The sequence below is a fragment of the Emys orbicularis genome, chromosome 2 (assembly GCF_028017835.1).
Source record: "Emys orbicularis isolate rEmyOrb1 chromosome 2, rEmyOrb1.hap1, whole genome shotgun sequence".
In the NCBI taxonomy this organism is placed as follows: Eukaryota; Metazoa; Chordata; order Testudines; family Emydidae; genus Emys; species Emys orbicularis.
In genome coordinates this window covers 271,222,928-271,250,317 of record NC_088684.1, presented here as the reverse complement: position 1 = coordinate 271,250,317, position 27,390 = coordinate 271,222,928, and the positions used below count along the sequence as shown (strand labels likewise).

Below are 27,390 nucleotides of genomic sequence, written 5' to 3'. Positions count from 1 at the left end.
CTTAGCAATGCAGAAGTTTGTTTAGTTATACTAAGAACAAGCGGCCTGGATTCTCATCTTGACTATTTATTAGCTGACCTAAATGTTAATTATACTACTGAGACAGAGGGCCTGATCAATGAAAATTAGGTATTTCTTAGGAAAAGGATGCTGACACGCTTATTAGAGAGGGCTATTTATTGTCAACCATGAAGCAGAACTTTCAATATCTATGAAAATGATCACATTCCTTCATTATGGGCCTGATCCAAAGACTGATGCAGTCAATGGAATGACTCCAATTGATTTCAGTGGGCTTTTGATCAGAGCCTATAAGAGAGTGGGGCTGATAGATTTTTTTTTTTTTTTTTTTTAAGTAACTTTGAAAGTGGTAAAAACTGTGTGCCTGTAGGGCTCTAAGCAGCATTATCGTCAGTGGCTAGACCTGATTTCTCTTTTCTGCTCTGCCACAGGCACTGCTGATGACTGGAGCAAGTAATTTCACATCTGTTCCTTAGTTTCTCCATCTGTAAAATAAGGCAAATGACTTCCCTTTCTAAAGCAATTTATAATCTATGCATGATGAAATGCACTATACAAGCAAGAACTGATCCTTATTGTTACAAAAAATTATTTCTTTCAAGTACCGGACAATAAAGTGCTTGCTGTCAAACCTTTACAATTTTGCCTTTGCTGAACTAACATTACAGTAGAATTTGTGCTATCTTCCATGATTAGTACAAGCAATATTGCCAGCAGTTAGTATTATGGCAAAGAACAATTGTGAAGATTTTAGTGGCAACTGCAGTAGCTGTTGTTTAGAATCAAGTTTAGCAGTGCAGGGATTGCACAATATCTTTGTAGGAAGAAAAAGTATTAAATCGCATCTCATACGGAAATATCTGAAGTAACAAATATTACATGAAGTGGATGGAACATTGAACTACATAAAAAACTAAATTATATGCACACTTCTCATATACAGTACTCAGTATGCAAGTCTGTACATAAAAGTAAATTCTGCTTCATGCAATTATTTCTACGTGTTTTGTGTTTTTTAAAAAGCATATCAGTAAGTAGAAGGGGAGTTATACCTCCTATAACTGGAACTTTTAATGCATAACACAGTATAAAATTAGTACATAAATATATCCCAATGATTGTAGCCTTGTTGGTTCCAGGATATTAGCGAGACAAGATGGGTGAGGTATAATCTTTTATTGGACCAACTTCTGTTGGTGAGAGAGAGAAGCTTTTGAGCTACACAGAGCTCTTCCTCAGGTCTAGAAAAGATATTCAGTGTCACAGCTAAATACAAGGTCAAACAGATAGTGTAGCATAAGTAGTTAGCACATATTCTAAGGTATCTTTCAAGGTGAAGTGGCCTGTTAACACCTGTCTCTTTGGAGTCACCGGGGTGATGCTCTGGAACTATTCCATACAAAGCCAGTCAGGACACTGGGGGAGCTGCCTCCTCTCTCTGAGCATACTGTCTCCAGGGCAAGAAGCTTACACAGCTTCGACCCTCCTGGATCTGACCTTGGAGCATTCAGCATTCGCAGCGAGTCTGCCCCACTACGTCACAACGCCCCTGGAGTCATAAGACAAACAGGGGGTTTAGTGGGTTGCAGATTGTTGTCATAAGTCATAAATTCAGTGACTTTATTAAGACCATGATTGTTAGTGTCTAGCAAAGTTACGAATTTAAGCTCCCAGGCACATCTTTTGAAAGTGTTGTGCAGGTTTCCTTTGTGGATGAGGACTGATAGATCATATATAGAGAAATCGCTTTGTGAAAAGTGTTCAGCCACAGGTGATACGATGTTTTTCTCTTTTATCATTTTCCTGTGTGAGTTCATTCAAGACTCTCCTGATTGCCTTTCTGGTTTTACCCACACAGTAGTTATTGGGACATATAGTGCCCTGGATGAGGTACACCACACGTTGTGATCGGTATCTGTAGGAACCATAGGTCTTGAAAGGTGCGATATGTGGGGTGTTGATCATAGTAGCAGTGGAAATATGTCTTCAGGTTTTGCATCTGTTGTTTTGGCAGGGTGTTGTGACACTTTGAGTTAGTGTGTTCCTCAGAATACCATCTTTGCTACCATAGACATCATTTCCCTAGATACCAGAATCCCTAACAATGACGGCATGGGTGCCTGTTTCAAATATTTACAAGACAATGGACAGTCCTCGGATACCTACCCAAAAACACATGCCAAACTCATCTATTTTACATTCAACAACAAACACTGTGTCAAACTGCCATAGGTACTAGGATGGCTCCTGAATATACCAACCTCTTCATAGGCCACCTTGAAGAAGAATTACTGCAGAAATGCACCACAAAACCAATGATGCACCTGAGATTCAATATTTTCATCCTCTGTACAGACGACTTAAGCTCCCTCATAGATTTCCTCCACAACTTCAGCAATCACTGCCCATCCAAACTCTCTCTGGAACACTCCCACACTAGTATCAACTTGCTGGACACCATGATCAGTTTCAACTATAGAACTCTACAGACAACTACATACAAGAAACTCACAGATCACCACACTTACCTTCATATATCTGTTAACCACCCCAAACAAATGAAGAAATCTGTTATCTCTAGCCAGCCACGCAAATACCACAGAATATGCTCTAAGGAGGAAGTCTGGGATATACACCTTAACATACTCAAAATCGCCTTCACCCAACAAAGACATTCCACCAGAGAAGTAGATCACATTATGTAATGGGCCACCCAGATACCCCAAGAGAACCTACTTCAGTACAGAAATAAATCCTCCCCCCCCCCCCCCAACCGCACACCCGTAGTTGTCACCTGCCACTGCACACTGGAACCCATATGGGGTATTATCGAACAACTCCAGCCCATACTCAATGGGGACCCCATCCTGAACAAAATCTTTCCTGAACCCCCTCTTCTGGCCTTCAAACAACCTGCCAACCTCTCCAAACTCATCAGAAGCAAGTTCCCCACAGACCAGGACACACCAACTCAAAGTGGCACCAGATCTTGCCAAAGCAACAGATGCAAAACCTGAAGACCTATCTCCACTGCTACAATGATCCACCTCCGCCACATCACACCTTTCAAGATCCATGGGTCCTACATATGCCTATCACAACATGTGGAGTACCTCATCCAGTGCACTAAATGCTCCAATAGCAAGTATATGGATGAAACCAGACAATCACTGTGCTCTCGAATGAACTTACACAGGAAAATGATAAAAGAGAAAAACACCGTATCACCTGTGGCTGAACACTTTTCACAAAGCAATCTCTATATCTGACCTATCAGTCCTCATCTGCAAAGGAAACCTGCACAACAACTTGAAAAGATGAGCCTAAGAGCTCAAATTCATAACTTTGCTAGACACTAAAAATCATGGTCTTAATAAAGACACTGGATTTATGGTTTATAAAACAACAATCTGTAACCCATTAAATCCCCTCCCCCCTCCCATAAACACAGGGGTGTTAATGGACCACTTCAGCTTGAATTGTCCCTTAGAATATGGGTTATCTACTTAGGATAAACTATTTGTTTGACCTTGTATTTAGCTCTGACGCTCTGAGTACCTTTCCTAGACCTGAGGAAAAGTTCTTTGTAGCTTGAAAGCTGGTAATAAAGGAGAATATCTCACCCACCTTGTCTCTCCTATATTTCACTGAAACTGTTGATATGTTGGAAATGTTTTTTATTGCTAGATTGTCAAGTAGTTATTTTTCCATAACATAAAGTGTTTTGAAAGGTTTTTTTTTGGTGCAATACTAACTGAACAATTGAATTGGAATTTTTTTAATAAAGGCCTCTGACTAAAATCTTAAACACATTTATAGTTATGCCTTTAACTAAGTACAAATGACAGTTATACTCTTAAGTTATACTTAAAAATAAGCCTGTAAATGTGTATTAGTTTTAAAGCAAGAAGACAGCAAAATATAACTAGGAGACTTAAAAATAATCCTGAATATAACACACTTTGTTCCCCCCCTCTAGCCCAAGCTATACTTCTACAAGGCAAGCTGAATGTCAACTTTTGCATTTGTGTTTGAATACAGCAGGAAGCAGACAAGATCATGAATTGTGAGGAAAATTCAAGTATGAAATAACTAAACACAGAAATAATTTGAAAAGGATTGAAGTGCTAGTTCAAATGACAGTAATTAGTAGAAACTGTCTAAAACTAGGTTACAGTTTTTTCTATTAAACACATATAGTTAACTGGTTTCTTTACTAGATATGAAATTACTAATAGTTGTTGAGGTGTTCATATTATCCATTGTAAAAAGAAAATCTATTAAATTCAGTAGCACTCAGGAAAAAAAATGTAAAAATGGCATTTTAGTCTTTCATATTCTCAATGACTTCCATATCAAATTTTACTAGTTAACAAGTCTTAAAGCTTTTCTTAAAGCACAGCTTGTTCAAAAATCAAACTGAGTTCTTCCTGATGGTATACTATCATAATCATTGCAAACCAGTAATGTATTTTGTAGTTTTATTCACAAAATTTGCAACATAATTTGCTCTTCAGTAGTTGGTTTGTTTTGCAATGTTGAATATTGGCATTAGTGCACACAAAAATTCCTAGTAAACAAGCAGATGTGAATCGGAATACGTACTTAAGAATAAGATACTGTGTGCGAAGTATCCTGGATCCATTTTTTTAAAAGAGCTTTTTAACCACATTTATTAACAGAACTTTGGATCTGAAGTAGTAATTGGAAATTGGTTCCTGCATTCTTTCTGGTTACTTAAAGAATTAACACTACAGTACATTTATTTTGAAGTCCATCTAATGTAAACATAGGCTTTCCTTGCAAGGACAGCCTATGTTTTTACTGTTGTATCCTGAACCTTAAATGTGCGTATTGGTCACAGTTGTGCAGTGTGCAATATACTGCTGCCTTGTCATTCCACCACTATAATTTAGTTATTAAAATGACATAACAGTGTGGTTGACATGAGTTTCACTGTGTTCTACTTTAAAAGTTGTGCAGTTTTTCTTATTTTATTTTAAAAAACTAAAGCGTGGAGGTGTTAGCAAGTTCAAATGTATCAGTCTTGTGGTATCTATAGGCTGCTTATTTGACTGACAGGCCATCTGATGTATCAGATAAATGCATGGTGATGAAGTTTTCCACATAGTTCTATCAATAAATATATTAACAAAATAATCTATAGCAAGATTATCCTGCTCAGAAATAAGTTTTATATGTGCTCATTTTAAAATGAGGAACTTATAAAGTGCCTGTTAGAAAATTACTGTTCTAAAGTACTGCAGTGGGCATTGTCATTTTCTGAAAAATCATTTTTTAATATCTATATATAAAGGTGTTTGTTTTTAAACATAATCTTATTTAAAAAAAATAAAAATTTAAAACTCTGAAGTGGCTTGAAATATGAGGAGACCTCAATAGAGTTCATTTACCTATTAGAATATTTTCTCCTTAGTTTTTGTGAGCCAAAACGTATTATCTTTGCAACACAGTCCTTTGGTCATGTTTGAAATACTTACATAATAGCATACCTGTAGTGAAAGAGTGAGTACTCTAGAAAATGTTTGGCAGTATAGCAATACCAGCAAATCCTGCTGTAGACGTAGTTTCTATCAGCAAATATGGGCGTTGGCTTTTATAACTTATACCAGTTCCCCAAATGAACTAGGTTATACTGACAACAGTTTTTTGCTGGTATATCTGTCTCTACACTAGGGCTTTTGCCAATATAAAAAAATTATTAAAAAATCCCACTGCAAACCCATGTTATTACACTGACAAAAGTTTCTAGTGCATACCAGGCATGTGCTGCTTCAGTGGGCCAATTCTGTCGCTAATTTTAAGAACCCTCATCTTTTCTTTTACTTTATATATAGTTCACTGTTTTGTGTGATGGTTGGGTCTGGACTATTTTTGTTCCACGTGTCTGTTCTAGGTTTCTTGGTTTATGAGTTTCATTATTGTAGGTACATAGAAAGCTTGATGGTACTGGTTGCTCCAGAACATTACTAACACAACAAAGAAGATTGTAGATGTGCTGTGTCTGTAAAATGTCTGTAACAAACACACTTGCTGCTTTTTTGTCTTGGCGAAGGTCACTTTTTCCTTGATGTTCTTTCTGTGTGAGTTTCACATTTAGGAGGAGACAGTTTTGAATAATCCTCTTTGGACCCTCCAGAGGAACTCTCATCAAAGTGATAGAAAAATTGCCATGGATCTAAGGGCAAAACACTAGATATAGCTTGCTCCTTAGGTTCAAAGGGATCTCAGAAAACTTCAAATCTTGGAATTACTTAAATGGTGCTTAAAGAGCCAGTGCTTGTGGATCCAGTGTGTAGTGGATCCAGGAGGTATTCCAGAACAGATGTTGGTGCTAGAGCTTCATTTGGTATGATATAGTATTTGGTCCTTGACAGAGTAGTTTCTGGTCTGACATCTTTTCCTCCTCTGGCTAGGACCTAGGACCTGAGAGGTATCTGTGTCAGTCTCAGTTATAGCAGAAATAAGCCTCTACCAGGTCATTCTGGCATCCAGCATCCTGCAGGCTTCACAGCAGACTATTTCTAATTTTAGATGGATTTAGAGGGGTGCTCAAAGTAATAAAGTGTGTGTGTGTGTGTGTGTGTCGGTCCCTGTACATGCTAGCCTTTTGCTGCTCTGGACTATTTTTGCTTTTGAACCATATGGTCTTTTTGATAGCAACCTCTTGCTTCTCACTAACAGATGGTAGGGGATGAATACAATGTGCTGTCTGAGTCAGTGCTTGGCAAAAATGAACATTGTTTGACTCAGAGAGGAGCTAATGATGGCTGTAAGTTATTAAAGATGAAAGTATTTGTAAGGTGGAACTTACCACAATTTTTGGTAGCAGTTTTGTTCTTTACTATTATGCTTGAAGCTGCTAAAGCACACATTCTGAGAAATGACTAGAAATTGGCCAGACAACTGAATGAAGGGAATCTTTCTGCCCTACCAAAGAAAGAGGATATTACAGAGTGCAGCAACTAGCATACTGTCTCCCTGCTATGACGTGCAATTAAAGTGCTGATGTACATAATTCAGGATTGCATGATGTGAATGATAGAAGCAGAGCTATCACCACAGCAAGCTGGTTTCAGAGAGGGATGAGGCACATGTGAACAAATTGTGAATATATGTCATGTCATATTGAAAAATGCAGACCGTATAATCACCCATAGATTGTGTTTCATTGACTTCTCCAAAGTGTTTGATGTCATCTGACATGACCGTCTCTGGAGGATACTGGCAAACATGGGGATTACAAAGCATCTCATTGAACTCCTCATTAGTATCGAATTTCAGTAACAGACCATGATGTGAACAGCAGTGGGCGATAGTGAGTGGTTAAACTTTTTCATTGGGCAGCATGAGAGACAAGAACGAACATGTATGGAGAATTTATTATGTGAGAAGTCCTGGAAGTTTTTGATAAAGAGGAAGGAGCTGGGATTTCTGTTGGTGGACACTTCTTAACTAACTTCAAGTATGATGCTCTTCGCTGCAACCATCGATGCAATGAATGTAGAAGTCAGTAAAAACTGCTAGTGAGAAATATGTATTAGTTTTCACCACATTCAGAAATAAGTGGATTTATGTTGAAACAATAACAGGATGCAAGTGGACGTGACAATTTAATGGTCAAGTGGTAGAGGCAGCAGATAGGTGATCCCAGATAATTAGATTTATCTAATGAAGGAGTCTACACCAAAAAAAATTAGATCACCAGGGATGGCTTGCTCAGCCATGGTCTTCCTTACGAAAGTGTGGAAAGACCACGGCATCTTGGAATGTACAAAGGTTCAACGGGTGAAAAGCTTAAGATTTCTCCATCACTACTTATGAGTGGAATCCTGGGGAACAAACGCTGCTGACAAGAAGAAAACTGAAGCCTTTGAGATGTGGTGCTGGTGAAGACACTTGTATCTCCTGGATGGGAAAGACAAAAAATACGTTGGAAATATTATTGGAGAGAAATCAGCAAGTGCAAGCTTACATACTTGGGTCACAGCCAGTATAGAGAGAGAATAATCTGGAGACATTTATCATGGAAGGAGTGGTGGTGGGTCATTTGTAGTAAGGAATGACCAGCATAGAGATAAATAAATTGTGTGCGGCCTATCATTGGGAGATCAGTTGCTTAGTGTGCAAGTGAGTGATGGATCAAAAAGGCTTCCAAAATTTCTAAGATGTCACCAGTATTCAGACAGGAATAAATGGATTTTACTTACTTACCTACCTACTTCTTAACAAGCTGGAGTTCATTGACTTGAGTAGCATGCTGATGTAACTTCTAGTATTGTTAATGTGCTCAGTACTTACTCAGTACTTGTTCTGTGGAGGCTGGCAAAGACTTATGCATCACCATTTCTGTAGTCTTCATGGAATGAGAGGGAGAGAAATTGAATCAGTGTTCACTGGTATATCATATAAGATTCATCTTTATAAATTTTTATCTTTGGTTAATTTAAACAAAAACAATAACTGGAAAATCTTCCATCCAATGTCAAGGGGTTCCATGTCTCATGTCTTTCTTAGTAGTCATACGTTTCTTAGGAATGCATATTTGTTTTTGCCTATTTCAGTGATCGCTGTGGAGAAGACCCAAACCAGAAAGTAATCCATGGGGTTATTAACTCCTTTGTTCATGTTGAACAGTATAAGAAAAAATTCCCCCTAAAGGTAAAAATGCATGATTGCTTGGTGTATTTTTAATTGTGAATTTTAATACTTTAATACCTTGTATTATTTGTCCTTGATTAGTCTTTCTTGATTTAGTTTTATCAGGAAATTTTTGAGTGTCCTTTTCTGAATGAAACAGGGGAGTATTATAAACAAGAAGCTTCAAACTTATTGCAAGAGTCAAACTGCTCACAGTATATGGAAAAGGTAAGAAGCCCCACTTTGACTTGCATCTATTGTGTGTGTATATAAAATATGTAAAGGCAGAATACAGAACAAGTTAATTACTTTTTATACAATAGAATATGTTAAAATGTTAATTATTTTAGAAGGGAAAGATTTTTGTACTAATTTTCCTCCTGGTGGTACAACTACATGCACTCAAAATGAAAAATAGGTGGTTTTTATTTTGAAGACATGTTTGTTTCTACAATTCTGTCTCATTGCCTTGGCCAATGAGAACACACATATGGTGTACTTTTACAGAGTGAACATAGATATCAGAAGGATGGGAGATAGGCTTTCCAGAAACCTTGTTAAACAGCTTATGAAATGAATTGTATTTAAAGAACATAAATTGGCTGGCAAGATCAAAAATGAGGACTTTACTAGCTGTCCGCACTGCAGAAAGTTGTTCCATAATTATTTCCCCTTTTTAATTGTCTTCTACCTCTATCATGTTTATTTTATTACCTGTTTTGCTGTATCCATTTTTGTGCTTTCTTGTTGCTCTGGGGTGGTTATGAATTTTTGTTATGGGTAATCTAAGTAAATATTACTACCCAAGCCCTTTATATTGCTTTTTAGTTTCAAACTTTACAGACATTATACTCTGATTAACTGATAAATGTGGATAATGTGTAATCCTAGATTTTAAAAATAACTTCAATTCAGCGAATCGCAATCCTAGTGTAGTAATTTTCAAGAGTGTAATAATGCCCAGGTTATGGGCCTGAGTTACAGGCAGGAAGTTAGTGTTGCCCAGAGAGAATGAGGAAGGAGGTGACTGTGAGGGAGGAGAGGAGCAGATTAATAGCTCAATTTTAGCCATGTAAACCTTCAGCTGATGGCTAGACATCCACGAGGAGATGTCAGAGAGATTCTTAGATGGTAGTTGAATGTATTTTGTGTATGAAATTACCCAGATATAAGAGGGAGAAGAGAAGGGGACCAAGGACAGAGCTCTGTGGAACTCCCGCAGAAAGTTGGAAAGGGGATGAGGAGGAACCTCTGCAGAACATGCTGAAAGAGCAATAAGAGAGGTTGGATGAGAACCACGAGAGAACAGGGTCACAGAAGCCAAGACAGAATAAAATTGCAAGAGGAGCATGGTCAGCAGTGTTAGATCTCATAAACTATAATGAGGTTTGGGCCTAGTCAGTAGTTGAGTCACCAATGCAAACAGGAATTAATGCAAGAAATAAAGTTAATGATTCAGTAGGTAGCACTCTTCTCTCTGAATTAGCATTGAACTAATGCCTCAGTGTCATGCACAAATTCAAGTTTGCCTTCTTCCTACTTAAATTCTCAAATCATACGCAATTCTCCTTTCCTCTCCTAAACTGTTCTGTAGTATTTATCTGTTCTATAGCTTGAAACTTTGCCTATAGGTTTTAGGTAGATTAAAAGATGAAGAAATGCGATGTCGGAAGTACTTACACCCCAGCTCATATGGTAAAGTAATTCATGAATGCCAGCAGCGAATGGTAGCTGATCACTTGCAGTTTCTGCATGCAGAATGTCATAATATCATCAGACAAGAGAAAAGAAGTGGTAAGTCACACAAAATATTAAATGTGTTGTGTATGTTGTTTTACTTTGCAATTGATGATTTAAACAGATAGAACTCTTCCCTCTGCATTAGCATTGAACTAGTGCAGGGGTGGGCTAACTTTTTGGGCCGAGGGCCACATCTGGGTGGGGAAATTGTGTGCAGGGCCGGGGCAGGGGGTTGGGGTGTGGGAGGTGGTGCGGGGTATGTGAGGGGGCTCAGGGCAAGGGATTGGGGCAGAGGAGAGTGGGATGTATGAGGGGGCTCAGGGAAGGGGGTTGGGGTGCAGGAGGGGTGCGGAGTGTAGGAGGGGGCTCAGGGCAGGGGTGCAGGAGGGGTGCGGACTGCGGGAGGAGGCTCAGGGCAGGGGGTTGTTGGGGTGTAAGAGGGGTGCGGCAGGGGGCTCAGGGCAGGGGGTTGTTGGGGTGCAGGAGGGGGGCAGGGGGTTGGGGTGCACAGGGGTCCAGGGTGCAGCAGGGAGCTCAGGGCAGGGAGTTGGGGTGCAGGAGGGGTGTGAGGTGCAGGCAGGAGGCTTAGGGCAGGGTGCAGTAGGGGTTCGGGCTCCGGCCCGGCACCGCTTACCTAAAGCGGCGCCGGGATGGCAGCGGCGCGCACCGAGGCTAGGGCAGGCTCCCTGCATGCCTTCCCTGTCCCCGGCCTCGTGCCGCTCCAGGAAGCGCTATGGCCTCTGGAGGAGAGGGGGGGTGGAGGGCTCTGTATGCGCTGCCCTTGCCGCACCTCCAGGTACCTCCCCCGAAGCTCCCATTGGCCGCAGTTCCCTGTTCCCGGCCAATGGGAGCTGCGGGGGGCGGTGCCTGGTGGCATGGGCAACGCACGGAGCCCTCTGCTCCCCCGCCTGGGGGCCGCAGGGAAGTGGTGCAGGCCACTTCTGAAGAGTGGCGCGGGGCCTGCAGCGCCACGGGGGGCAATCCCCTGGGCCGTATCCGGCCCGTAGGCCGTAGTTTGCCCACCCCTGAACTAGTGCCTCAGTGTCCTGGACAAATTCCAATATTCTCCTTCCCTATCTACCTACCCAGTCTCTGCTTAAAATAGCATAACTTGTAAGATTTAGTTCCCGTATTACTTTTATTTATGCATTTCCAAACAATACTAGTTTCTCATGATTCCAGCTTTCTTTGGAAATGAGGAAGAACAAGTCTCAGATAACCCTACTGCTCCAAAGTGTTGGTACATCTGCCTTTTTACATGTGGCTGAGGACATTCCCCTGATCTCAGACTTTCCTAGACTGCAATCCACGGGTGCTTTCTACCCCGACCTTGGTCTTCTTGCTAAGCGGATAGCTACTGAAAGGACCCAGTGTGTCTCAAAGTAGTAAGCACCTTTCAAGGCATGGGAAAAATCCAAACTGCTTTTTTTCTTGTAGCAGCCCACTAATAAAGTTTATCCTGCCTCTTACTATGTGCTCTTCAGATTATTTCTTCTTTGAGTGGCCTTTGTACATTTCCCACTATTGGGAGATGTACCTGTGTTGCTAGAATCTTGTAGAAGCAGTGTTTACTGCTAGTCAGCTTCTTGTTCATCCAATGAAATATCTATTTCCTTGACACCTGATGGTGGTGTTAATTTAGGCTTCTAATTCTGTAAAGGTGGGCTGGGAACTTAAGATGGCCTCACTACGTCCTGTGTGGATGCTGATGGATATTTATAAATAATTCTTCTGGAGATTTATTATATTCCTTGCTTGTTTATGTAAAGTAGGAATTGCTGGACACATTCATTCTACTGTAAGTCTGTGTCTGGGATGCAGAAATATGAATTTCTATCTATTAATTTGTTTTGTGTTCCTTGACACTGGCTTGTAATAACTTACCAAGAGGAGAGAGGGATAAAGCAGCATTCCTATCACAAATATTCCAAGCTACACATTTTCAGGATTAAAGTTCGGTATTTTATATCATGTTTTCTTTAATCAAGTTTTTCTATTGGATGGTAGACTCCTTTTGCTGTCTCCTAGGAAACAATCACTTAGATATTTTAAAAGTTTTCTAAGCTGATGTGGAGCAAAGTGAGAAAAGTCTAGCAGAGGACGCCAGAGCTCTCTTGTCATTTGCCACCTGTTACCTGCTGACATGGAGCTCTAGGAAGATAGAAGATAGGAAATAAATTAGCCCAGTGGTGTTCCACCTTTTTCATACTGGGGCACTGCCTCTTGTCACTCCACTCCTATTTGGAACTCTTTCAATTTAGCAATATGTGAAGTGCAGATTGGTTGTAACTCCATCAATTACCAGGTGAAAATTGATATGTGTTTCAACCTTCATCCTTCCTTTTCCTGCTTTTCGCTTTATCTTTAGTTCAATATTTAGATTATTTATTTCATAAGATTTTTCAAGGAAAAGGACCGTTTAATTTTAATTTTGGTAAAGATCCATGCAGATTTATGGTGCTATGTAAATATTAATTTAGAGTAGTGGATTTTTGAAATATATTGTGTAAAAAGTATGTCTTTATTGCAGACATGGCAAATATGTACACTCTGCTTCGTGCTGTGTCAAGTGGTTTACCTCATATGATTCAGGAACTACAAAACCATATCCATGATGAGGGCCTTAGAGCAACCAGCAATCTTTCTCAGGAAAATGTAAGTTTCCTGTGGCAGCTGAATTAACCTCTCTTATTACATTCCTGATGAAATCTTTGTTTTCTTCCCTAGGCTGATTTAGTTTATTGCCTACAGACGAGTGGTGGCATTGAACAGAAACACCAGTATCATGTTGTAACTTATAAAACACCCTATTAACCATTGTTATTTTTTAAAATCTTGTTTATGTTAAATAGATTTGGAACTTTGTGCACAAATTGCAGTTTTTGATCAGCTCTCAGTTGTGTAATGCATCAATTCAGGTTTTTTAATTTCTTCTTGCTGGATCAACTTGATCAATATTTTTTTAATAATTGTGTAAAGTCGTCGTGGCAAATGGCCTTCTGCTGTTAAAAGGTGCTCTTGTTCTGCTAAATTTTGTTCCTAGACGGTTGCCAATGGGCTGTTTTGGTTCATTAGGAAACAAAAATATCACTTGGTTTGATTAAATGTTATTTATTTGTAAGTCTGGGCATCCTGTCCTAGTACCAGGAAAGTCTTTTTCACTTAGTTGCTGTATAGTAGCAGCTGTACAGCTGCATAGTCCCACATTTGCATCAGAATTTCTGAAAGTACTTTGACTATTCAGTTGTTCTGCTAAAATGTTTTTGTTAAACCTGATTTTATTAGTTCATTTTTTTTTAAGTACTCGCTTCTTATATCCCCATGTGGAACGTGCTTGTGGCACTGCTGTTGTAGAAAAGCAGGGCTTCCACCTGCAGTTCTGTTCACACGTTTATACAGCACTACTTTCAACTTGGCATCTAGATCTGATGTTCGCTTTTGGAGGGCAGTTCCTGTCATACTTTTTTAAATTAGAACTCTCAGCCCACTTTTCTAGAAGGTGGTACTGTTGTTTAGACTCTCTCAAGTGTCAATATGCAGATGCTACCTTGAAGAAGAAAGCTGACTTACTTTAATAACTGTGGTTTCTCAAACGTTGCATTTGCATATTCACATTATACTCTTCTTCAGAGTACGGCCCAAAGATTTTAGGATTTAGAGCAGCTGCTCCTAAACTTTATAGGGTTAAACATAACTTGCTTAAAAAATTTGTTGTGAAGTGAACGGATGGAGCATCAAGCTCATATACCGGCATTGGTATGTGTATCACAGTTTGGGAACCCCTGGTTTAGAAGAGAGGCTTGGGGTTGACATCCACTTACAATCTTAATTCTGAAAGTTTGGTGCCACATTTCATGCCATGTTTTGGTGCTTATGTCTCAAGGGCACATCTTCTCCTGGCCATTCCCAAAACTCAACAGTGCCATGGCTGCATCCTACTAGTGTGAATATGCAAGAGAAACTGTCTTAAAGACTCAGTTACTTGTTAGTGACTTTGATTTTTGGTGATAATCTTCCTCCAGAATAACCATGACAATCTATTTATATTAATTTTTTACATTTTTGTATAGCTATTGAATTTTTCAATAAACCTGTTTTCTGAATTGTGTATTTTTAGATGCCAACTCAGTTTGTGGAGTCAGTTTTGGAAGTACATAGTAAATTTGTTCAACTTATCAACACCGTTTTGAATGGTGACCAGCACTTTATGAGTGCCCTTGACAAGGTAATTTTTCACAATATAATAAACACTGCACTCTAGAATACGTAATCCTTTTTTTTCACCAGAGTGTAGTAGAGTTCGTTGTTCAACAATAAAACAATACCTTGGAGGGAACTCTCATGGAGTTCTCTTGTTTTAAAGCAAAGGGGAAAAAAAACTAAGTAATTTAGTACTCACAAAAACAGATCCTGTGTATGAAGGAAACAGTCATGTTTTTTCCAACCATTGGTACTCAAATTCAACCTAAAAGGATGGACAACTTTCTCATCAAAAGAGCTCTGAAGATCTTGAAATGAAAATGGATCCCTTATCTCCAACTAATGTGAAAATAAAATATGTATATTTATAATATATTGTGTCTACTAAGCAACTTTTAAACAACATCAAAACTACCTTTTTTTCTTGGCAACAATGAATTAGACTCTGATCACTGAAGTTGCCAGGTATGTTAAATAAACATTAATTTTGTATCTTATTGTTGGAAATTACTTGATCATACAGAGTTGTGTCGAAACTGTTTAATTGCTCAACACGGGTAATTGCCCTGTTCTGATTACTTACGGTGTTCAGGACCGAACTCTATTTAAAATCAAGTAAATGTTTTGGGAGATGAGGTTTATATAACTGTTTTGCAAAATGTATAGCCAGTTAAGGCATTTGTTCCTAGGTACTACAATTGGCACCCTATAAATGTAATATAAGTTAGATTATAGTAGTAGTAGTAGTTTATTTTCAAATAGCATGACTAGGCTCTCTCAAGATCAGGTGTCTGGTTTCCTCAAGAAAAGATGCATGGTATCTAATGCCTTCCACCAGTTGTTAATTTATTGGACCAGGATTATAATTTTCACATGTACAATATTTTAACTATTAAACAAAATTTTCTTCTCCCCTTTCACCAAACTCTGGACATCTTATGTCTTAGATTTTTTTTAGGGATAAAGATATAGATTAGGCTAAATATTATATATTTGCAATATCACTTTTTCTATTTTGGGGGTGTATTTTGAGCTTCTAGGAGTTTTGTCCATTTTTGTCACATCATATATTTTGTTAATACAAGGCTTTTCAGGAGTTTGTAGCCATATATCAGGATGTTGCTGAACCACATGCTGCACTGTGCAGAGGAGTTATAGGTTTGACCATATTCCTGTACAGATGAGTTTTCGCTTTAAGCTTCATAATGTAATATAGAAAGTTAATGGTTATCTGTGGTGATAAATATTGCCTATATCATATGTCCATTAAATGTTTGTTGAATTTTGAAGCTTAAAATCCCATATCTACATATACAGAGTATAGACAAGGTTCCTTCCAGAGAAGGCCTCTGTAACCCCTCTCCTCCAAGGACATCATGTGATTCAGCAATGTGCTGATGTTCAGCACTATGTCCCTGTGGAGCCTATAAGGGAAAAAAACAAACTCCAAACTCCTGGAAAACACTAAAAACACAGGAGTAGAGAGCTTCAGTGAAGCCCTTCTGCTTGATTTCTTTGGAAAAGAACTTGTGACCCAAAAATCCTTGAATGTATATGTAATTCACAGGAACTGGTGTATGGTATTTTTTTGGTTTTGCATATACTCAAATTGTGTTGCAATTATTTCAGTAAGACTTAAATATGAACCACTCTTCAGAATACTAATGTTCACAACTCCGTTACTCTTCTCATCACTTATGCCCTGATTCTGAGTTATCATTAATTCCCTTTTCTTCTCCCTCACATTCAGACTCTCTCCAGCTCTCATCTTTACCATAATGTTTCAAAGATCTGCCTCTTCCGCTTCTCCCCATAGTCCTTTAGATGCTGAGATACTTTTACAGTCTACAGTCTCCCCCTGAAGTTCAAATATATGCTACTAACTTAAGGCTTTGCCACTGCTTCTTGTATCTAATTTGCTCTCTCTTTTCACTCCCCACTGTATACTCCCAGGCCAAATTATGCACTGTTCTGATTTCTCATCTTATTGCTCCCTTTGTGTTCTCCCGCGCTCATGTTTGTTCGTTCTGCTCTCTATTTTTGGAACATCTTTCTTCCTCTTCACCTTGCATCCTCTCTCCTCCTTTGCTTTCCTAATCAAAACAATTCTGTGACCTTGCTTTCCATAGCTGACTTGCTCACCTGTGCTATTTACTCCTCCCCTTTGGTCCTTGCACAGTCTCACTTAATAAATATCACCGCTTACGATTTGCTCATCGTATACTGTTTCACATTGTGTGTCAATCATTATCTCCCTCTTCTTGTCCATTTTTCTGTTCTATGTTTGTCTTTTTTTAGGATAGTCTTTGCCCTGAAGAACTTGCAATGTCTTCATACCTCTCTATAAATCACCAATGCAAAAGTTAAAGTATTTCTTAAAATTTTTCTTTATTGTGTATTTCTACATAGGCTCTAACATCAGTAGTAAACTATAGGGAACCCAAGTCGATCTGCAAAGCGCCTGAGCTGGTAAGTAACAAATATTGTGCTGTAATAGTCGTAGTAGTTTAAAACAAAAACCCAAACCCTCAAACCAGTCATTATTAACACATGGTGGTCACCAAATTAAAATAATTTTCACTTACTGAATCATCTTCAAAAATCTTTTTTTTAAAATAGGCATTTAACCTGTTTAACCCACACAAAATGTGCATGTTCAGGGCACACAATTTTACATGCTTTTGTTTCAAAATATGGCCCTTTGTCTCTTGTTTGTGTCATTTGTAATCTGAGCTCTGTCAGTCATGTTTTAACCCATATTTAATAGTTGCAAATACTTTCAAACACTGTTGTTCTCTAGCTTGACAAGTAGATTTTGTTTTGCTTTTTGTTTTTTTTACTTGAGCTGGCCAAGTATTGTGACAACTTGCTGAAGAAATCAGCCAAAGGAATGACAGAGAATGAAGTAGAAGATAAACTTACAAGTTTCATTACTGTTTTCAAATACATTGATGACAAAGACGTTTTCCAGAAGGTAACTTCCAATTTTTAGTAAATGTTAAACCAAAAATGTAATTTATCTAAAAAGCTTTACATTGGGTGTTTGTGTTCACATTCTTTTTTAAAAAAATCCTCACAGCTGAGAAAATATTTTGCTTACTTTGTTTTGTTTCATACAGTTCTATGCCAGAATGTTGGCAAAACGATTAATTCATGGTTTATCTATGTCTATGGACTCTGAAGAAGCCATGATTAATAAACTAAAGGTAATATGAACTATTATTTCAAAATAATATAAATAGCAGTAATAACTGTTGAAGCATGTCTCGTTTAAGAGGGGTCAGCAAAGGGTGCCAAAATTAATTTAGCAATTGGTGCTGCTGTTGCCAGTAGGTGATATTAAAAATTGCAACGTCATCTGTTCTGAATTCATGTACTGATACACACAAAACCCATTACCTGGAAAACCCCAAATATTATAAGTAGTTCCTTATTTTGGGAAGTTGTATAAAATGTGCCACTTGATCCATATTTCCATAATTGTAGTACCAGTCAGTGAGCAAAACTAAAGCAGTCCATTCGAAATTTTCAGTTTTGTAAGTTAGTATTGGGCATGGACAAATAGAAATAATTTGTGTAGAAAAGCAACCCTCTTAAGACAGGTTATATAATTTTACATATGAAGGCAATATTGACTATAGATGACAGGGCATTAGCAATATAGAAATCTGTAAATCAGTACTGTTTTGTGGATGTATTCATAATTTAATTTTTTTAAAATAAATGTGTCTAATATATTAAAATAATTACCTTACCTATGATATGTATTTAAATATTTCATTACAGCAAGCCTGTGGTTATGAGTTTACCAGCAAGCTCCATCGAATGTATACAGACATGAGCGTTAGCGCTGATCTCAACAATAAATTCAACAATTTTATCAAAAACCAGGATGCCATTATAGATTTGGGAATTAGTTTTCAGATATATGTTCTACAGGTACTAATGAATAAATTATTGCTGTTCAGTTGTTTATATTGGTTTCTTGTATTTCCATAACAAATAAACTATTATCTAAAATCTAACTAATATGAATATTTCTCAGACTGAAATTGACAACTTATAAATTTGATATCACTGTTTAATAATCCTGATGATATAAAACAGCCTATTATTCCTCGCTTTTTTGAAAGATAGTCTACTCTCTATACTGCATAATGGTAAGATAGAAACAAAGGCCTTAACAGTTTTCTTACCTAGAGCAAAGGCATCACAACAGTATGCATTTTAGTGAGTCATACAACTCCTTTTCTAACTCGTATGTCTTATATCTTGACTTGAACTATAGGACCATTTCTTAAGAGGAAGATTTTGTTTAGTGTATATGCTCCTTGGAGCTCATTTTAACATGTTTAACATGTTGGAATGCTAATTTTTTTTCTCCCCACCTCCAGGCTGGCGCATGGCCTCTAACTCAGGCTCCTTCATCAACATTTGCAATTCCTCAGGAACTGGAAAAAAGTGTACAGATGGTAGGTTAGTAGTTTCTTGCAAATTTGTAGCAAATTTAATAATACTTCATTAAAATCTCAAACAAAAAGCTGATAATTGTTATAGTGAGGCCACTGTGTCTGTCAGATGTATACGTAAACCACGGTTATCCAAGCTCCTGTTATCTGAAATGTGAATGGGTTCCCCAGATGGAATTCTGATTTTTTGAAATTCCAAGTTTTCAAATTTTAGCTGTGCCCCTCTAGCTCTTCAAATAATTGAAATTTATAGGTACGTGCCTCTGAGCTCAAATGCTGATCTCTTATATTCAAGGGGAAAAGACGATCTTTTCTAATGTCAAATCTTAACACCACACATAAGTATCTTGTCCTGTGATTCAGAGGAGCCCTTGAAAACCAAGATTTTGACTGTTCTGCATGAAAGCTCTTCTTTCACTTTTCAGAACAGTATGGGTTTGCCCTGTGCTCCTTGCCTTTGTCCAAAAATCTCCATCCACTGCTATTGGCATTCAGAATGCTGTATGACTGCTTTTTGTCCTCCATCCTAGAAGTGGCATCATTTCAGAGGCCCTGTATTTTTATTACATTCTTGTATTCTAAATTCTAGTTACATGTACCCTGTATATATTTAAAATATACAAAATATCTATGTTGACCTCTGTCAACATGTATGTAGGTTGTGAAGCGCATTGGAAAGAAAGCATATATAAATGAAAAATATTTTGATGTTATCAGATGTACTGAATTCTATAGAAGTGTACACGTACACTTTCAGGATATAATCTTAAATTGATGTCTAATGGAAAACATCTATATTTGCTGTAAAGTGTCTTTGCTACTCAGTAAAAGTGTTTTAATGAAATATTCCAATTTCAACTTTAGTGTATTAAGCAATATTAAATCTTGTAATACATCAAACAAGAAAATATTCTCATACACTCATTCCACCAATCCTGGCACTGCTGGGAAGTCCCACCCCATGGCTGTTATCACTGATGCAGTTCTCTCTAGAAGATTCTTGGAAGTGAATATACAGCCTTTTATTAGAAGGTGGCTCCTCAACATGCTCCTAGTTACACGGCTTCTGCAGCAGCTTTCTCCCTCAGACCTATTAGGAGCCCCCCTTTACTACTGTTATTAAATGGGAACATTTTTATGCTCTTCCTTTTGTGTCTTTCTTCCCTCACTGGCCTTAAGATCCACCAACAGAAATACCCACCCACAAAAGGTCTCCACTGTTAGCCAATGAAAGCAGCTTTGCCAGTCCACTCCTTCACCACTTGCACACATATTATGCTCCTTTTTCCTATGCTGTCAGCAGCTATGCCTCAGCTTGCTAAACTAGCAACGCCCCCACTCAGCAATGATTCCAAAGATGTCCCATGAGGGCAAGACTAAGAAGGAGTCAAGTAGTCCCTACTCCACTTCTGGAATTCCTTCCTTTTTGATTCTCTTTTTAAATAATGGTCTGATTCCTTCTTCATTGCCTTGGGCTTCTGTCTACTCCCTTTTAGCATTGCCTTTCTTTTCCTCTTCCCAAGAATTTTTATTGTGCTCCAGGTTCTTGAGCCCCCATGTTCCCCAGATAGTACAGTGACAGGAATTGGATATATGAATTAATAGCTACCTTAGTTATGTTTTTGGGCAAAGGCAATGTTTTTCCCTATTTCCCAGGACTCTCCAGTGTAAGGTCCTGCCAGGATTCTTTTAATTTCTGGACACTGTTCCTCTGGGTTTTCAAGGGCCTTCTCCTTTAGTACGCACCACACTTCTCCAGAGATTCAAAGGCAAAAATGTCTGGGGGAAAAAGACTAAAACCTCAGAAGGTTGTAAGCTTTTGTGAGTTAGATTCAGATATGAACTGAGCACCTTACCTTAGTTGGTGTCTTGTCATTAAAGGCTTGAAAATTTTCTTTTTTCCCTGTATCAGAGGGGTAGCCGTGTTAGTCTGAATCTGTAAAAAGCAACAGAGGGTCCTGTGGCACCTTTAAGACTAACAGAAGTATTGGGAGCATAAGCTTTCGTGGGTAAGAACCTCACTTCTTCAGATGGCATCTGAAGAAGTGAGGTTCTTACCCACGAAAGCTTATGCTCCCAATACTTCTTTTTTCCCTGTTTCCCCGGGCCTCTGAAAATAAAGCCAATAGGGATGCTACCTGAAGCATGTTGCCCACCCCTCGAGACCTTTGATATTGAAATCTTGAATCCATTTTCAAGGAATTAGGATTGCTATTCTACAGCCCACATTGTGGCTTTGATCTGTCTGGTTACTTCTAGAGCCTCATTGTCTTACCTAAAAGCCTTCAGTAAAATGTAGAAACCATACTGGGAAGGTAAAACATTTCTTAAAGGTCTCTATGATGATATATGCTATTTGAGTTCTGTGCTGTATTCCACATATAAACAATATTTCAATTGACCATGATTCAGGCTCACTTCACAGGTGGTATGTTCTTTGGAGGAGATCCTATACATCACCATTGAGGAATCCTCAGATCTGAATGAGCTTGAGTTTCCTTGGGTGAACAAGGAAAAAATCCCAAAACTAGATTTAGGCAGATTTGCCTTTCACTCAAAGTATCTTTTCTCTCTTTTCAGAGCAGACCCAGAGGTTACTATTCTAGATGCTCTTTCCAGAAGTGCAGGCTTTCAAACCCCATGCTTCTGTCAAGCAACAATGAAGAGTGGTTGGCTCACACCCCACTTCTGCCCATCAAGGAGAGACTAAATCTATGTTCTTCGAGTGCTTGCACGTGTCCATTCCAATGTAGGGGTGTGTGTGCCCTGAGCACAGTTGCTGGAATATTTTTCCCTTAGTGGTATTCGTCAGGTTGGCTCTAGCACCCCCTGGTACTGTGCGCTAATAGCGCCAGGTATAAGGGGCCCTGCTGAGCTCACGCCCTTCAGTTCCTTCTTACCACCCGTAATGGTTGCTGGAACTTCCCTCGTTGCTTCGGCAATCTTTTCAGGTGGTTTCCTCTCATTTGTTGCGTGTGTATATATAGTTATAGTAGCTGGTTAGTTTGAAAATAGTTTTAGTAATCTTTTGTAACCAAACACCTCTAGACTTATTGAAGAGGCTTGTCCACTCCCCGGTGACAAGGTATGCCTCCCTTGGTCACCAGACTTTAAGCCCTGCTCTTCCTGTAGCAAGTCGATGCCATTGAACGACCTGCACTCCAGTTGCCTAAAGTATTTAGGGGAAGCTCACAGGAAGGATCGCTGTCAGATCTGCAGGGAGTTCAAGCCCCGCACCCAGAAAGACCAGGCAACGAGACTGAAGGTCCTCCTGATGAAGGCAGCCCTGAGGCCCGCATCGGAGCCGCAATCAGACTCTGCACTGAGTACCTCTGAGTTGGTGTGGAGCGCGTCTCCCGCCAATATAGTCTCTCGGTACTGCTCCTCCTTGCCCAAGAAGAGGCACCACAAGTACTGAGACAAAAGTTGCTCCCTGATACCGAAAGGGAGCAGGCAAGGGGACAGGAATAGTGCGAGACTCATGTCATGCCGATCTCCCTCTCTGGCACTGCTGCAGCCCCCACCATCAGCACTGACACCGACTCTGGTTCCACATACCCCGTCGAGGGATGCACCATCCTCCAGCAGGCAGCATACCAGACGGTTTGCTGTACTGTCCACTCTGGAGGTGTATGTGGCAGCTAGGGACTTGCTCATGCTGCCGGTACCAGGATCCCCTGACATCCAGGACTCAGTGTTGTCGAGTGGCAAAGAGCCTCCCCCAGCCTCCAAATGGCACTGAGACCACTCTCCAGGGGTAAACCCCCTCTACTTGCCTCACCCTGGGTGTCCCCACAGAACTGCTCACTGGCACCGGGAGGATCTGCACCTCCATGGTCCCCTCATCTTCGCTCATCTTCCTCATCGGGGTCGGAGGTGAGGTCCTATTTTTCCCACTGCTGGGACCGCCCATGCTACTCCCTGCGCCAGTCCTACAATTACTGGGCCATCTAGTGCAGTGGTGTCTCCGAACACATGGACAATAGGGACAGGCACCGATGCAGTAGCCTTTTTGGAACCTATTGGGGTTTCTGCCAGGCCAGGGCACCGTCTCAAGGCATTCTTATTCGGTAGCCTCAGAGGGTAGGGCACCTCTGATTCCGTGCTGCAAGACACCAGACCTGGACTCTGCTGTTGAGCCCAGTACTGAGCCCGGTACTAAGCTGCTGGAGCATGTCCCTCAGGTCACTGCTGACACAGAGGAAAGAGCAGAGTCCTTACCCGCCTCCTCCTCTTCTTCCCCAGATGAGGCGCTGGTGGCTACCAGGGTATCCCCACCCCAGGATGACCCCAAGGCCCAGCAGGACTTATTAAAGCGGGTGGCCTTGAATTTGAGCATCCAGGCGGAGGTGGTGGCAGAGACCGCACATGGCCTTCTGGACATTTTGGCAGTGGCACGCCCCTCCGGAGTGGCTCTTCCCCTTAATGAGGCAATCATGGAGCCCATTAAGGCTCTCTGGCAGATCCCCGCCTCTCTCCCGCCAACAGCTAAGCCGGTGGAGCAAAAATATTTTGTGCCTGCTAAGGGCTGCAAATTCCTATTCTCTCCCCCTTCCCCTGGGTCCTTAGTGATGGTAGTTGCTAATGATACGGACCATCAAGGTCAAGCAGGGCACGCACCTAAGGCGAAGGGTCCCAAAAAGCTGGACTTGTTTGGCAGGAAAGCCTGCTCCACAGGGAGAGTGCAGCTCTGCATAGTGAACCAGCAAGCCTTGCTAGGTCGCTATGTTTTTAACATGTGGGAAGCAATGCAAAAATTTAAGGACATGGTTCCCCAGGGTGCCAGGCAGGAGTTCTCTTCCCTTGTAGAAGAAAAGACAGTGGCCCGGGCCTCCCTGCAGGCAGCCTTGGACGCCGCCGATTCCGCAGCCAGATCAATGGCCAGAGCTGTCACTGTGTGCAGGAACTTGTGGTTATAATCCTCTGGGTTTCCTCAGGAAGTGCAGCAGACGCTCCAGGACCTTCCATTTGAAGCAAACAGGTGCTAATTTGCAGATGCTTTATAGCCCTTACGACTATAAGGCAACTTTGAAATCCCTGGGCCTGTATTCACCTGCAGCATCTAGAAGGCATTATAGGCCCCAGAGATCTGGGCGTTTCTTCTCTCAACTGCCCAGACGCCTCCAGAGGAGGAGAAAGAACAAGGCATTCATGCCGTTGCAGTCTGTCCCTTTTGAAGCACCCTTCACTTCAGGATCCAGTTACCCCTGTTTTTCCCAACAGTCTGTCCCATTTCCTGAGTGCCTGGAACCACATTACCTCGGACCTCTGGGTCCTAAATACAGAAGAATTCGGGTATACCTTCCGATTTTTGTCAATCCCACCTTCCCACCCACCCTCCCCACCCCTCTCCAGGGACTCTTCTCACACACAACTATTGGATCAAGAAGTCCAATCCCTTCTTCGGATGGGGGCCGTGGAAGAAGTTCTGCATCAACTAAGAGGAAAGGGGGTCTTTTCCCGCTACTTCCTGATCCCAAAAGCCGGGGAGGGGCGGGTGGGGGGCATCTCAGACTGATCCTAGCTCTGTGACAGCTCAACTACTATCTCAAGAAGTTGAAGTTCTGCATGGTCTCCTTGGCCTCCATCATCCCTTCACTGGATCCAGGGGACTGTTATACCACCCTCAACTTGAAAGACACATACTTCCACATATCAATTTTCCAAGGACACAGAAGGTTTCTAAGATTTGTTATAAACCAGACCCATTACCAATTCATGGTTCTGCCATTTGGCCTATCAGCTCCCCTGTGGGTCTTCACCAAGTGTACTGCAGTAGTAGTGGCTTTTCTCAGAAGAAGGGGAGTTCACATTTTCCCGTATCTTGACGATTGACTGATCAAGGGTCAGGCCAGAACTCAGGGGGAGCCCGACATTGATCTTGTACAATCGACCTTCCCGGCTTTGGGGCTATTAATAAATGACCAGAAGTATATTTTTATCCCCATTGAAAGAATAGAGTTCATCGGGGCAGTTCTTGACTCTTTGCAGGCAAAGGCCCTGCTTCAGGAGAACCCCTTCTCAATTTTGATAAGCTTCCTTCAGGCTCATCCAATCATCTCACTACCAGGTGCACAGAACCAGCTCTCAGATCGCCTCAGCAGGTCCTTCTACCCTCACTGAGTGGTCCCTTCTCCCGGATATCTCAATGGACATCTTCCAAAAGTGGGGTAGTTCCCATATACACTTGTTTGCACCCCATGACAACAGGAAATGCCAGCAGTTCTGCTCCCTGAGGGGACCCAGCCCTGGGTCTCTTACAGACGCCTTCCTGTTAGCATGGACGACTTACCTGTTCTATGCTTTCCCTCTTTCTCTCCCCCACTGTTAATTCACAAGGTTCTTTCGAAGATCAAGCAGGACCAAACACAAATCATCTTTATGGCCCAGACAGCACTGAGGTTCACCACCCTCATAAACCTTTCAGTGAAAGTCCCAATCCAGCTCCCACTGCACCCAGACTTAATCACACAGGACCATGGCCAGCTGCTCCACCTCAACCTCAGCTCTCTTCATTGACGGCCTGGAACCTTCATGGCTGAACCCTGAAGACCAGGTTTGCTCAGAGCAGGTTCGTAAAGTGCTACTGGGCAGCAGAAAACCTTCCACTTGGGCGACATACCTGGCGAAGTGGAAATGATTCTCCATCTGGTCTTCCAAGCCTGGTATTCTACCTATGCAGTCCTCAGTGCAGCTTGTTCTGGAATATCTCCTGTTTTTGAAGCAGCAAGCCCTAGCTTTTTCTTCAATCAAGGTCCACATGGCAGCTAATTCAGCCTTTCATCTGAAGGTCAACAGTAGGTCAGTTTTCTTTCACAAGATGGTAATTTGTTTTCTCAAAAGGATGGAGAGGGTGTTCCCTCAGATAAAGGAGCTGATATCCTCCCCCCGGGACCTAGACCTTGTCTCGTCAAAACTGACGAGCCCGCCCTTTGAGCCATTAGCAACATGCTCACTGTTGCACTTCGCTTGGAAGGTGGCCTTTTTGGTGGCCATTATGTCAGCCAGGAGAGTTTCAGAGATCCGAGTCCTCACCTCGGACCCCTGTATACAATTTTCTTCAAATATAAAGCGAAGCTACACCTGCATCCAAAGTTCCTCCCGAAAGTGTTTTCTCAATTCCACTGCAACCAACCAATTTTCCTACCAGTATTCTATCTTTAGCTGCATGCAGATAGGGAGGAACGTCTCCATTCCTTGGATGTCAGATGAACTCTGGCATTTTATATTCATAGGACCAAACTGTTCCGCAGATCACCGCAGTTCTTCATAGCTGTAGCAGAGAAAATGAAAGGGCTCCCCTCTCTGCTCAGAGGATTTTGTCTCAGATCACATCATGTATCCGGGCATGTTATGACCTCGTGGGGGCTCCCCCTCTGCCGAACCTGACCGCTCATTCCACAAGGTCTCAGGCCTCTTCAGTGACTTTCCAGGATCAAGTTTCTATTCAGCATATCTGCAGGACTGGGGCCTGGTCCTCAGTGCACACGTTCTCAGCACACTATGCCATCACTCAAGAAGCCAGAGATGAGGCCTACTTTGGTCACGCAGTGTTGCAGTCTGCTTGTCCTTAAGCTCCGAGCCCACCTCCAGTGCACCTGCCTGTGAGTCATCTACACTGGAATGGACATGTGCAAGCACTCGAAAACAAAACAGTTACTGACCTTTTGTAACTGTTGTTCTTCGAGATGTGTTGCACATGTTCATTCCAAGGCCCACCCACCATCTCCCATCTTGGAGTGGTTTGGGAAAAAGCAACTGAAGGGCACGGGCTCAGCAGGGCCCATTATACCGGCGCTATGAGCACACGGCTCCAGGGGGCGCTAGAGCTGACCTAACAGATACCACCAAGGAAAAATTCTGGCAACTGTGTCAGGGCGTGTGCACACCTACATTGGAATGGACATGTGCAACACATCTCGAAGAACAACAGTTACAAAAGGTCAGTAACTGTTTTGTTTTTTACTGGCCCAGATGAAAATCAGGACCAATGCTTTGTGATTGTCAAAGGGCTACATCATTGAACTTGTCTCCTTCTGACTAGATTCATTTCAGCCTCTCACGGGATACATGAAAGTTTACCTCCTTATTCCAGTCTATATGGCTCATTCCATTCATTTGTTTTGCTATTGATACTTATATTATTAGTACATTGTTTTGTCCTTTGATCTTTTCTTAGCTCTAAAAATCTTCTAAAAAATCCTGTTGATAATGGTGCCAGCTTCAGTGGGGGGGGGGAGGGAATCCTTGTTTTCCATAACTTGAACAACCTGCTTATGTGAGATCTCCTTTCTTCCAG

General features: G+C 41.0%; 1 protein-coding gene across 1 annotated transcript in view; it reads left to right on the top strand.

The window, feature by feature from the left end:
• The window catches only part of CUL2 (cullin 2), a 98,086-nt gene that overhangs the window by 41,594 nt on the left and 29,102 nt on the right, over positions 1 to 27,390 (top strand). Inside the window, exons 7-16 of the mRNA XM_065398175.1 lie at positions 8,607 to 8,703; positions 8,800 to 8,910; positions 10,314 to 10,476; positions 12,953 to 13,077; positions 14,540 to 14,647; positions 17,032 to 17,091; positions 17,468 to 17,596; positions 17,742 to 17,828; positions 18,409 to 18,561; positions 19,017 to 19,094. Coding sequence (XP_065254247.1) covers positions 8,607 to 8,703; positions 8,800 to 8,910; positions 10,314 to 10,476; positions 12,953 to 13,077; positions 14,540 to 14,647; positions 17,032 to 17,091; positions 17,468 to 17,596; positions 17,742 to 17,828; positions 18,409 to 18,561; positions 19,017 to 19,094 — 1,111 coding nt within the window. The remainder of the gene's footprint in view (positions 1 to 8,606; positions 8,704 to 8,799; positions 8,911 to 10,313; positions 10,477 to 12,952; positions 13,078 to 14,539; positions 14,648 to 17,031; positions 17,092 to 17,467; positions 17,597 to 17,741; positions 17,829 to 18,408; positions 18,562 to 19,016; positions 19,095 to 27,390) is intronic.